This window comes from Zerene cesonia, chromosome 26 (genome assembly GCF_012273895.1).
Source record: "Zerene cesonia ecotype Mississippi chromosome 26, Zerene_cesonia_1.1, whole genome shotgun sequence".
NCBI classification, from domain to species: Eukaryota; Metazoa; Arthropoda; class Insecta; order Lepidoptera; family Pieridae; genus Zerene; species Zerene cesonia.
In genome coordinates this window covers 3,176,490-3,190,162 of record NC_052127.1, presented here as the reverse complement: position 1 = coordinate 3,190,162, position 13,673 = coordinate 3,176,490, and the positions used below count along the sequence as shown (strand labels likewise).

At 34.9% G+C, this 13,673-nt stretch overlaps 1 protein-coding gene across 3 annotated transcripts in view; it reads left to right on the top strand.

Moving 5' to 3' along the window:
* Positions 1-13,673, top strand: part of LOC119837128 (KH domain-containing, RNA-binding, signal transduction-associated protein 2-like) — a 95,551-nt gene that overhangs the window by 71,652 nt on the left and 10,226 nt on the right. For all 3 annotated transcript variants that reach the window (XM_038362639.1, XM_038362638.1, XM_038362637.1), the window contains exons 3-7: positions 2,659-2,756; positions 9,723-9,839; positions 10,965-11,111; positions 11,373-11,519; positions 12,070-12,201. In XM_038362639.1, coding sequence (XP_038218567.1) covers positions 2,659-2,756; positions 9,723-9,839; positions 10,965-11,111; positions 11,373-11,519; positions 12,070-12,201 — 641 coding nt within the window. The remainder of the gene's footprint in view (positions 1-2,658; positions 2,757-9,722; positions 9,840-10,964; positions 11,112-11,372; positions 11,520-12,069; positions 12,202-13,673) is intronic.

The window sequence follows — 13,673 nt, the reverse complement described above, 5'->3', positions numbered from 1 at the left end:
TAGGCACTTTTTATACCGATATTCCTACGGGATACGGACTTACGCGGTTTCAACCGCGGGTCACAGCTAGTTATGTATATAAGATATAGGTAGTACGGAAATTTCATTAATTCAGTATATAGAAACTCATTTCATTTATTTTGTTTTTAAATAAAACTCAGTTCAACCAAAAATTATATTCAAATAGAGCATTGTTACTCGTATTACAGAATACATAATACTACTGTGGCATTACCATAACATAAATATACGTTATTCAGAAAATCTTTCATTTCAGTGGACTTTATGTTGCTTATATGGAGTGTTAGTTTGAAACTGAATAGAAAAAACAGTATATTTGTAATATTTAAACAACATTATCTATGTGTGTAAAATGATTATTAAATACCCGCCTAAGCTGAGAAAAGTGAAACCTCTTTTAGTGATGCCTCTTTAAACGGAACAGAAATTTTCTATATTTAATTTAGACTTAACAATGGTCACTGGCCATTAATTATTTCGTTTTGATATCTGGCAAACAACCAACACATTGTGCGAACAGCATTTCATGCCAAAATAGTTTATGAATTTATAGTCACACAATTTCGAAGCCTAGAAATTCGCAGAAGTTAATTATAACGTATTATTGTGAAATTCTAATTAATGTATTTATTGCGACTTTTATGGGTTTTGTACTTAATAACTTGAGTATGAACTAGCGCACCTCCTGTCTTTGTCTTTTTTGAACCAATAATAATAATTATTCATCCTTTATATGAAATATAAAATCTACAACTGTATAATAAACTGTAATTACAAATTATAATAGAACTAGCTGCGCCCCGCGTTTTCACCCGCGTACGTCCGTATCCCGTAGGAATATTGGGATAAAAAGTTGCCTTTAGGTTATTCCAGTTGTTCATCTATGTAAATACCAAATTTCATTGCAATCGGTTCATTAGTTTTTGTGTGAAAGAGCAACAAACACACACACATCCTTACAAACTTCCGCATTTATAATAGAATAAAATTAAAATATGCTTACGGCAACACAAAATATAAGCTCCTTTAACTTATCATTATTTGAACAAAGATTATATTTAGTAAGGTAAATTGGTTCCTATCTAAATAACTATAACTATAAATTTATTATAAACGGAAACCAAAAGTCTATCCTTGGCAACATCTAAAACGAATCATGAGCTATATTATCGCGCCTCAATATCCAACTAATACGATTATTACAAATGCACATTATATTAATCAATACACAGAACAAATCGCAACAAATTATTGACTTGTTGATACACATGATAGCATAATGTACCCATCTCTTAACATAACCATACTCTGGCAATTGACCAAAACGCTATGTTACCGCGAACGCCAGAACTATACGAACTTAGGGCTACCAATTATATTATATTAGCAGAATTATAGTTTTAAATTACATTAAATTCTTTTTTAAATTCGAACTAGATCAAATTTGAACGGGGCCACATGGGAGGCATCAGTTTTAAAAGACGAATCATCATTAACGGTTCACCCAGTAAAAAGTTCTACGTTAACAAAGCTAGAAGAAGAAAGTAAAATTGATAACCTTTTAAAGTCGGTTGAAAAGCATAAAAACCTGTGTTGTGCACGTCAACATTTTTTGATGACACATAACGCTAAAAAATATATTAAATTATAATTTATGATAGATTGGCGGATTCCCTTTATTGTATGAAGCCCTTAATTAAAAGAAAAATTGAAACTGAATTCTATCCGTAACTAGACAATTTTTTATTAATACTCTCTTATTTTTCCCGAGGATTTTCCTTTTAGATCTATTTATATATTTTATTTACGTTTCGTTTATTGTACATAAAAAAGTTGGCAACCCTAGCTGCTAATATTATTAATTTTGACGTACACCGTACCCACCGGCGTTTAGCGAATATCCTTCCACGTGTGAGACGTTGAAAATCTCAGAATTATTCCATTCATCTTATTGTTTAATCTGTAGCACCATTAACACTGTTAATGAAGTATAACGCTGACATGAGATTAATTGTAAAACAGTTTATGCGTTTGATAATATATGATACTGTTTGCCCCTTTGTTGTCGTCGTGTAGAATTAATTGTTGTAAGGTCGTGTGAACTTACAAGATGGACATATTATTACATAGAATCCATATTAAAATTATGAATGGGAACGTAACTTTGTATCTCTGTCTCTTCTTCATGCTTTAACCACTGAACCGATTTGGATAAATATTTGGTGTAAATTTTGAGACCCGAGACAGGACATGGGATAGGTAGTATTCTCGTAATTCCACGGGGACTGTAAGAATGGAAGTTTTCCTTTGACTAGGCGGGCGAAGCCGTGAGCGGAAAGCTAGTATGCTATGTTAGTAAGACCAAAATATATGTCGCGTCACTAATAGATATAATGCAAAATTTTAAAACCATCCAGCTACAAGATTCTATGTGCACCCTTCAATGTTGTTTCATGCTTCAATTTTGATTCAGTAAAAAGCATGCAAACGATGGTGGTGGCTGGTGGTCGTCCGGTAGCGAGCGACCACCACCACCGTGAGTCTTCTCAAAAGCCCTTGTGAAGACGCAGCCAGCCTTTATAAATCTCAATCAAAACTGATACTATGAAGACTTATTCAATTTTTCCTCATTTACAGGTGAATGGCGCGGCGAAAGAAGGATGTTAGACATCACACGCGACAAGCCGGTGAAGGTGTGCGTGCGCGTGGTGGTGCCCGTCCGAGACCATCCTAAAGTGAGTTCAAATGACTAGCTTTGACCCGCAGCTTCGCTCGAGTGCACTTAATGCTAGCGCGACGAGCGACCCGCATACAAATTTTGAACCCCAAAGGTTGACCCTATTTTTAAGATCATTAAAAGCAGGTTTCATTGCTTGCTGATAATTTTCCTGATGGTCTGTCTATTTGATACTTTTTAAGCGTAGCGAAATTAATGATAAAAATCTATGAAATTTTCGTTCATTATTTGCCATTTTTGCTGACTTAAACTTAAACCAAACAGAAAATGTAATCAGGAAGCTGTGAAATGGGCTGTAAGTATTTATATTGCTTTTTAAATTATAATAAGTCTAGAATATACATTGATAGCTTGGATACCTGAAAGTCAGAATAGAAGAATTGAACACTAAATATGCACTGACAAAACATGTGGGCTAGAAATAATGATAAGAACTATGTTAATAACATGTTTTTACCAAATAAGAACTTGTATTATTTTAGCATATCCTCTTCAATAAATATTATTAAATCCACTAGCCTGATAGAGATCGCTACCTAGCGATAAGGCCACCTTCCGCTTACTTATCTTAATGTAATATATAGATTGCTTTTCATGTTCTTATTAGCAATAAAAAATTATTTCATTTTCATAAATGTTAATACAATTGCATATAATACACATTTTGCATTCATTTCATTCAACGAGAATCCAACTCTATTAAATCTTATAAACTTGATAGCCTAGAATTAACAATTCCTAAAAAGTTCTTGCAGGACTTCTAAGATAACAAGAAGTATCGAATCTATTTTCATTATTGCCAAACAAGCTATATTCATAAAAGGAAACTTATAGGAAAGTAGAAAATTAGGGTGTTAAAGGGTTAGATATGGGTATCCAAGCCCTTCTCAAGTGACGTTAAATTTGACAGCCGATTATAAATAACAATATGATATTTTGCCGTAGATTGATATGACACTGGTGTAGTTTATGATAAACTAGCTTCGCCCCGCGGTTTCATCCGCGTAAGTCCGTATCCCGTAGGAATATCGGATAAAACTTGCCTATATGTTATTCCAGTTGTCCAGCTGTCTACGTGCCAAATTTCATTGCAATCGATTCAGTAGTTTTTGCGTGAAAGAGCAACAAACACACACATATCCTCACAAACTTTATAATCGCATTTATAATATTAGTAGGATTAGTAGGAAGTGTGGTGATGTGTCGGTTTAACTCTGACAGTTATTTTTAGATCCTACTTGTCCCGGATCCGCACGGGAGTCACGCGATGAAAGCTTTTTATAACAATTATTATCCAAATACAAGCGGAGTCAAGCGCAATAAACTAAATGTCATCAAAATCTGTTAACTGTGTTCACTGACGCAATTTTCTTTTTTTTTTTTATACTAGACGCTCGTCCCGACTCCGCCCGGATATCAAGTTTCCTGTTTTATCCCAAGGGAGCATTTAATCGGGATAAAAAGTATCCTATCACCCAAGTCCGCTCATTCCCTGAATGTATACCAAATTCCATCAAAATCCGTTTCAGTTTCAGAGTTTCAGCGTAATTGACAAACATCCAAACAAACGAACTTTCACATTTATAATATGAGTGTGAAGTGTGATTTTAAACCTATACTACGCCCTTGTTCAGGGTGGGTCAGTGAGATTTCAGGGTTTTAAATTTCATTTGTGCATCCCCAGTCTCTACGTTCTTTTTTTTTATTATGTTAATCTGATCGAACATTGGATTCCAATGCTCCCAACAAAAACTAAAGTATGATTACACTCGTGTTTTGAATACATACTTTTTATTCACTTCCCAATTACGTTAGTTGTACTTACGTGATTTTATATGGCAGATAATCTAACCAAAACATGAGTTTTGCAAAAGTAAACAAAAAATAGTCAAAACTCTTTTAAGATCACAATTTACGAGCGTTTTTTTAAACATAAATCTTTTTATCTCCATTAACGCTTCCTCAATCACCATCCCCGCTGGAATTAAATTTCCTGTAACGCGAAACGAATGTTTTTGTATCAACATAATATGTAATGAGGTTCTTGTATTCAGTTGAATAGAACTGCTAAGGTTTTAAATATATGATTATGGTATCTTATCAAGGATCTCTTGATTGCTGACCAATAAAAATTATTAAATACTATTGCCAATTCATTCTGGCCTATGTTTCCGAAAAATCCTTACAAATACGAAAGTAACTTTGTCTATCTGTCTCCTCTACACAGCTTAAGCAAAGACCTTTTGTATCAAACTTGTTACAAAAAGGGCTAGAGATTTTATCCCAAACATCGAAACGGAAACTGCGGGTAAAATTCCGGGACTATCTTTTCTACAACTAGGCGGGTGAGCCGTGGGAGCAAAGACAGTCCACAAATTGCCTTCTTTAATATTGTAATAACACCATCTTAAACCATCCTGGTAATAGTTACAAATACGACCTGTACACTAGTAATAAATAGTAACGAATAAATACTCATGGAAGCGAAAATGCGAAACCTTATCGAACTGTTGAACTCTTTTTAGTTCACTTTGTAAGTTTAACGAAGCCATGTATTTCGACAAAGGTCCAATAGATTTCGAAAACCATTTCCTTAATCGATTTAAAGTGTGAACCCTCACGTTCGGATCTCATTTGTCCAACTACGAGTGAAAAAGTACTGGAGTTCGCTACAATATCTTTAGGTACGTAATACAATGAGATTTTTAAGCATTTTCTTCTTATTTCATTGCTGAAACTATTTGAATTGGAATTATTAAATTGGCAAACGGAATATACTAGTAGGTATAGATAGAGCCGTTGAGAGTATATACCTCAGAATAGAAACAGTAAGAAGGTTCTATTCATTCGTAGTAATTAAAAACAAGCCGGTCATCAAACCCGCAGCCTAACTTCTCTTCTATTCTTAAAGAAATTGAATTATTTATTCTTAAAAGAAATATATTTTTATTTATGTCATGGCGGGCAACTGAGCTGGTGCTTCGCCTGATGGTAAGATCACCATAAGATATTCAGTAAGGGAGAAAGAAAGGATTGATGATTGGAAAGAAGGTATGGAGGGGGACGGGTAAGGAAAAGGAAACGGGCCTCCGGCTCCCCCACTCGCCGTACGAAACACAGTGGCATGCAATTATTTCACGCCGGTTTTCTGTGGGGGTGTGGTACTTCCCCGTTGGGAGCTGGCCTTACAAAAATATTGTTAAGTCTAGTGTATAGCCAGCCTTATAAGTATTCGGTTACGATGCCACGCGATCCTAATATCCAATTTCACGTATTCTTTAACTAAATTGCTCACTTCAGATCCTAACAGTTGGAGCACGTCGTTAGAAAACGTATGGAACTAAATCTTGACAATCTTGCTGAATTTTCTTCGATTTTCTTAAGGTTTGATAATACGAAAATGAATTATACTGAAAAGAAATAGTTCAATACAGTAAATTGAAGACAATACTGAGGAAAGTGAGTAAGGTGTTTATTGTAGAAAAATGGAAAATCAAGGTGAAATTTAAAGCATTTAAAGCATTTTTCAATGGATTTCTAAACTTGCATAAGACCCAAGTGCAGCCTAAATAATTAACTAAGTCGTTGTAATTCTCCGGCTTACAATATATACGCGAGGGGGGCTTGTGATCTACAGGTCTTTTTACGACCTATTTCAGACACTAGTCCTTCACAACGTTAATACTACTCGGTAGTTTAATGATTGTGAAGGCAAATATAGAATATTTTTATTATTATTATTTATATACGGCAAATTTTTTAAACAAAATTATATTGTAAAAAAATAAATAAAATATATCGAATTACAGGATGTATTTATTTATTATTTTTAACATTATTACAAACACTAACGCAGGCATAGTTATATTTTACAGGAGCCTGTGTTCGTACTACGTACATTACAATAGCGTGTACACGATTCAGTCAGCTGATAAAATAATTATTTTCGTTTTACTCCAAATTCTAAAATAGGACGAAATCACAACAATTTCCTATAAAACACAAAATTAAACACACAAAAGAAAACGCCCGGAGTTTTGAGTTACAAACCCAAAAGAAATAACAATTGATTTGTGAACCTTTGTTTTTGGGACGTCGGTTGAAAAGAGCTGCCTTGCCCTGCCCTATTTTATCCTGTACTAGCTGCGGTTTCACCCGCATAAGTCCGTATCCCGTAGGAATATCGGCTTAAAAATTTACCTATATATTATTCCAGTTATTCAGCTATCTACGTACCAAATTTCACTGCAATCGGTTCAGTAGTTTTTGCCTGAAACAGCAACAAACACACACACATCCTTACAAACTTTCGCATTCAATATTAGTAGGATATTGAAGTAGTCCAAACGAATGCAATAAAATAAAATGCCGCCACACTTTAGTGACAATAAATATAAAATCGCAGAAGAGCGTTGGTAAACATTCACCGCACCTGCACTAACAGAACTGAGACAGTTCTGCCAAACAAAACAAACTGTTTTACACATCACACTTGGGTGGCGCCCAAATGTAATAAGGGATACGCTACATACGTACGTACGACACATCGTAACGGTTTTCAGCTTTCATTTAGAAAATTTTGATTAATTTTTGGGGTTGATCGTATTAAGAACTTTGTTCATTTCAATATTCACCTATTAGATATATTATATATTAAATATTATCGTAATCAGCATTATAACTGCGTTTATATGATGCTTCGATTAACAGTAGCAAAGATCCAAAATAGTATTAAAATCATCGGAAGAGTACTGGTAATGTAGAGTAAATAAAATAAAAAAATGTCCAATAAATTTACAATCATTTTAGTACAGTGGTTAAGCATAAAAACAATGTGTTCTGGGTTCGATCCTGGTGGCTACTCACAAAAAAGATAACTTGACTTGTCCATAAAAAAATCAACCAGTGAAACATACGTATATCATTCCCCCATTGCCCACTAGAGGACTATTTTTATATACGTCTATGTCCATAATGCGACGAATACACTTGCGTAACCCCTAATAGATTGAGTTTCAACTGAATAGAGCTGTCGACTGCAAATGTTGTTTTATCTTAACTCCACTGACATGTGACGAAAACTTTGGTAAGCTTTTGTTTTTCTTATTTTGTTTGCATTCCAATGCAAATAGGTATATCATGCTTCGTACAGATTTTGTGTGGGAGTCAGAGAAATATATTTTCATGTAATACTAGCTGCGCCCCGCGGTTTCACCCGCGTAAGTCCGTATCCCGTAGGAATATCGGTATAAAAAGTTGCCTACATGCTATTCCAGTTGTCCAGCTGTCTACTTACCAAATTACATTGCAATCGATTTAGTAGTTTTTGCGTGAAAGAGCAAGAAACACACACACATCCTTACAAACTTTCGCATTTATAATATTAGTAGGATAGTAGGATTTTTCATCGTAAAAACGTTTCGGTTGGAATTTAAAAACCTTTTCAAATATAGTTCTTATTCAATGAAATACAAACTGAACAATGTGAATATCATCACGAAAACTATTTGTTTTTATTACAATGAACTCGATATGCAGAAATTTTGTTTCGATAAATATTTGAAAAACAATACGAGGCATGTTTATTTGTATATTACAGCTGAACATATATCGTATATAAATTCCCGCTAATATTATAAATGCCAAAGTAACTCTCTGTCTGTCTCACCATCACCCCTTAACCACTCAATCGATTTGGGTGATAATTGGTATAGAGATAATTTGCGCCCCGAGAAAGAAAATGGGATAGTTGTTAACCCGGAAACTCCACGGGAGCGGGAGCTGTGTGGGAAAACCCCGGACTATCTTTATTTATCTTCGGCGAAGCGGGCGATTCTGTGAGATAAAAGCTAGTTATAATAAACAAGTTAAACGCCGTGTGCTCGTATATAGTGCATAATAAATCGTTGTAAAAATTGAAGACTTTTTAACCGATTTTAAACGCGATTTATTCATTGTATTATTAACCCGACGTTTCGAATACTTTACAGCGAGTGCGGTCACGGGGAGACTAATCGTTTTAAAAATTCAATCACAATATCACACTAATATTATAAATGTGAAAGTTTATTTGTTTGGATGTTTGTTCGTCAATCACGCTGAAAGCACTTAATGGATTTTGATAAAATTTGGTATACTGTCAGGGTATGAGAGGACTTCGGTGATAGGATACGTTTTATAAAACAGGTACTTTGATATCCGGTCGGAGCGGGGAGGAGCGTCTAGTATATAATAATTTAATTAAGTAATAACAAAGCACTAATTGATCTTCATCAAAGATTCAAAGAATTCATCAGCCATAACCCGTCAAATAGACCTTTTCAAAATCAATAGGTCTCTTTAAATTTATATCTCAATTGGTTACCAGATTGGCCGTAAAATGCGTAAGAATATTTTAGTCTACCCTTATAAACCGCCAATTATCTGGGCCGCTGGGGACCTCGCCGGGAAATAAACCCCGCAAAGGGGCCTCGGGATTCGGTTCGGTGGACCTCAAGGTCGGTTTGAATGACATTCGGTTTGGTGGAATTGATGCTCTACTGTTGGATTTTCGATATATATTTATAACGTATAATGTTTTAGATTACGTATAGGATAGTCATGTACTTTTACAGTATGTGTTATTTAGATTATCACACTATATAATACATATAATCACACAATGACACTAATATTAAAAATGTGAAAATTTGTTTGTATGGATGTTTGTCCGTCAATCACGCTGAAACTAGTGGAAGGATTTTGATGAAGTGTATTCATACAGGGTAACAACAATAACTATCAATTAAATTGCTATGTTTAGCTTGTCCCCCTGCGGTACGTAAACGTAATTCTGCTGTAGAAAAATCTAGTCAAGAATAAAAGGTCTTTACTCTAAAATACAATCAGATATCCACAATCTTGTTACGAAATTTCTGAGAACAAAAATAAGTATATATATAGTAACAGATAATTTTGTTCGCAGTTTAACTTCGTAGGTAAGCTCCTTGGGCCGAAAGGGAATTCACTGAAGCGTCTCCAAGAAGATACGATGTGCAAAATGGCTGTTCTAGGCCGAGGATCTATGAAGGATAGACAAAAGGTAATTTATGTAGGAAATAAATTATAGGAAACATCTTATTTGATTCCTGAACGCTTAAAATTGTTAACTTAATGGTTTACACTTGATTTCTTATGAGAAATAATTTAGTTGTGAAGGTCTGGTCTAAAAATTACGTAAAATGTAGAACAAAATACAAAGAACAAAGCGAGAGAAATAAAAATGAAAGAAGAATTAAGTCTACTAGAATGGAGTCTGTATTTACTTATCACATAAAAACACGTGGACATTAAAAATTCAGCGGCGAGTATTTCACCTGAAAATAATGTACTTTCCGCGTTTATCTGGGTCCTGTAGCCAAAGGATAAAAGGGATTCCTGTTACTAGTACTTCATTGTCCGTCTGTCTGTTAGTCTGTACAACTATCACTAGACAGATTGGCATATATTATGAACTGTGGTAGATAGACAATTGAAATTTTCAAACATAATGTTGTTGTTGCTATAACAAAAAAAATCGAGGTGAAGCAACGGTTGGCGCGGTCCTGAAATGGATGAGTAGCCAACGTTTTTTTACATTTCCTTTTAAACTAATTTGTATGGGACCATTAGTGTCGCGAGTCCGACTCGTACTTGACCGATTTTATTTAGTTCTGCACTCCGCATTGTCTGGAAAACAAAAATGAACCTTTCAGTTTTATATCAATACAATACAATGAAGGGTGTATTGTAATTTCTTGGAGACTCGCTAGTTGTGACCGCTTTTTTGAAATGCCTCACAATAACCAATCTTGAAGATTGTCTACGATTGGGTCTTGAATATGCTCAGGTGCTTCTTTTGTACCATAAATAAAAATCTTCCAAACCTCGAAATTACAAATTTCGTTCGATGAATTCTAGAATGATATTAATATTTCTATTAAATGTAAGAAATACATTGTTAACGCATTTGAAAGCTTCGATAAAGTGTGTAATTTTGTGTTATATGCACGTGCTGATAAAATATTTTTCTTATAATGAGAAACAATTGACGATGATTTTATGCACGCTCCGGTTGTAGAACATGGACATATTTCGTTCGCAGTATTTGAAAATCAAAGGTCAAAAAGATATTTTCCAATATATATCTCTACATGAAAAGGGTCTTTGACACTTTATTTGGGAACAGGAAGAAGAGCTCCGTATGTCAGGCGACCCGAAGTTCTCTCATCTATCAGAGGAGCTGCACGTGGAGATCAGCGCGTTCGCAACGCCCGCCGAGGCGCACGCGCGCATCGCCTACGCGCTCGCCGAGCTCAGGAGGTTCCTAGTGCCGGTAAGCTCGATATATTACGGAAGGGACATATATAGCCAAATGACAACACGCTTTGTGATGGCAACGGATGGTGTATTTCTATAGATATTAATACCTATTGATATTTCTTATATTAACTACATAATATAAACAATAGCACCAAAATTTATGGACATCAGTTCCTCTTTATACTCCCGTTACTAAATGAGTTTAAAAAAATTGTTACATTTTATTCTTATTACGGTTTGATTTTCCTCTCAATATAGCCCATAATATTTCCAGGATTACAACGACGACATCCGACAAGAACAGATGCTGGAGATGCAGATACTGTCCTCACAAAACGAACAACGAAGACTTACTCCACCAGAATCATCGCGAAGTAATAGTGAGGAAACTTTGCCAATACGGGACCCCGGGAAACAACGGGTGGGTCCAAAAAAGTATTGAGTCTTCTTAAGACTTGTTTTTAATATTTTTTGCGTGGAAACTTTAGCGTGGATAGTTAATAAATAATATTTTTAAATATGCCTCGAGCATAAGAAGTTACATAGAGCATCCAAAGTTCTGAGCAGGATTTAAAGGAAGTGTAGGAGAATTTTAATGTCTGTTGTAATGAAGCCATACTTATGTATGTTATTAGAATAGATCTAAGAAATTTTAATTAAAAATAATTATTTACTCCTTGTGATTTCTCTATATTCATTTTAATGACAGTTAGGCATGTACATACCACCTAGTACTAGTAATTAAGATTTATGTTAATCTATGCGCCATTTAACTTTTTCTTTCACATTGACGAATAATAATAAATAATACAATTGACCTTGAACATTACTGCCGAGAGATGAGCTGTTAATTTAAATAAATGTTTTAAACACCACTGACATTTTTTAATGACATTATATAAGCGATATTGAGTCTAAATAGTTATAGTGCGTCGATACTAGACCAAGACATCTCAATGTTCCATACCCAGGTACCAGTGGCCCCAGTGTCTCAGCCGTCCCTGGCGAGCGCACCCGTGCTGCCGGTGAGCCACGCTCCGAGCGCGCGCGACTTCTCCCCGCCCGCGCCCACCCCCGCCCCCGAACACCTACCGCACCATCAGGTACTGTACCCTTAACACCCTAAGTGCTAGCAGTATCTCCAGTGGCCCCGTCCATGGCGAGTTCCCCCAGTTATGGAATTCTTTAGTTATGAAAATGATAAAATACTGTGGGCAGAATGTCCTTTTTGTTATAGTGGGTAAAGCTTGCGGCCCCCGGGGAAGCGGCCGTGGGTTATATCGAATTTCTACTGACTAAAGCCCCACCTTGTTCCGTCGAGTCGCAGTGACGAGGCCACGGGTACTTGTTGGAATACGTGGGCGGAATATCCTAACAAAAAACTATCTGGGACTAATAAGTTTCTAGAGTATAAAAAGAAATGTGTGTGAACTGTGTTTTATATTGTTAAATGTATGTATGAATCACAGTTTTACTCCTATATTATATATAAAGAAGGGGGAAGAAGGAGGGAGGGAGGAGGAATATGCGGATCATTTTTACAAACAACAAATATAGCCTTTGTCAAATAAACAGACCAAGAAATATTAGCCTCAAGCAGTAAAAAACATTTATCGCCTTAAAAAGAATTATTCTGAGTAAATCTATGTCAAATTTCATTGCAATTGGTTCAATAGTTTTTGCGTGTAACAGTAACGAACAAACACAATACATCTATCCTCACAAACTTTCGCATTTATAATATCAGTAGGATAGGATTCTGCCGCTCTTTACCGATGAAGATAACATTTTTCTTTCACGCAGCTCAACTCAAAGCTTCCACATCTTACTTATTGATATTTTCAGTAATGTATTTTCAGCCGACATTTTTATTTTCGATACATTAACTGTAGAAGCCAATATCTTTTGATCCTGTTCATTCAATTACTCTTAACTATAACTTAATAGAAGAAATAAGTTTTCAAAGGTAAATTTGATAAGAAATTTATTTGTGCGAGTCTTTCTTCGATGTTTAAAGCAAGAAGGTTGTTCAAATTTGTATTGTGAAAAAATTTAACCTTCGACTTTTGAAGACTTTATTGTATTGTATAACATTTTGGACTTCCAGAACTCTCATGCTTATTATTAGATATATCATGACATATTATTAGCTTATTTCGCCTGTAGATACATAGATGTATATGTTATCTATATAAAAATTTTATCAGTAAGTCTTCGCTAAGCTTAATTACCATCTACATTATAGTAAATGATAAAATGTTTCCCATTCTAGTAATGTTACTTTGTTATTTCACTCCCGAATTAGTTAGGCAAAACAAACGTTACGATTCCATACTAATTAATTAGGAAGGGGGAGACTCCACAACAAAGCATATATGAAAAGTTTTAGATATTGTAAGAATTGTACATATAATTATAATAAAACCAGCAAGTTAAATCCTTTAGTTTAGGAGCTTATAGTTATGTGTAGTACCAACAACTATTTGAATGGACTCTGTTATTTAATAAAATATAGTTTAAAAAAACTAAAAAACACGCTTTTCAAGCACATCAAACTAAAAACTATAAAATAATT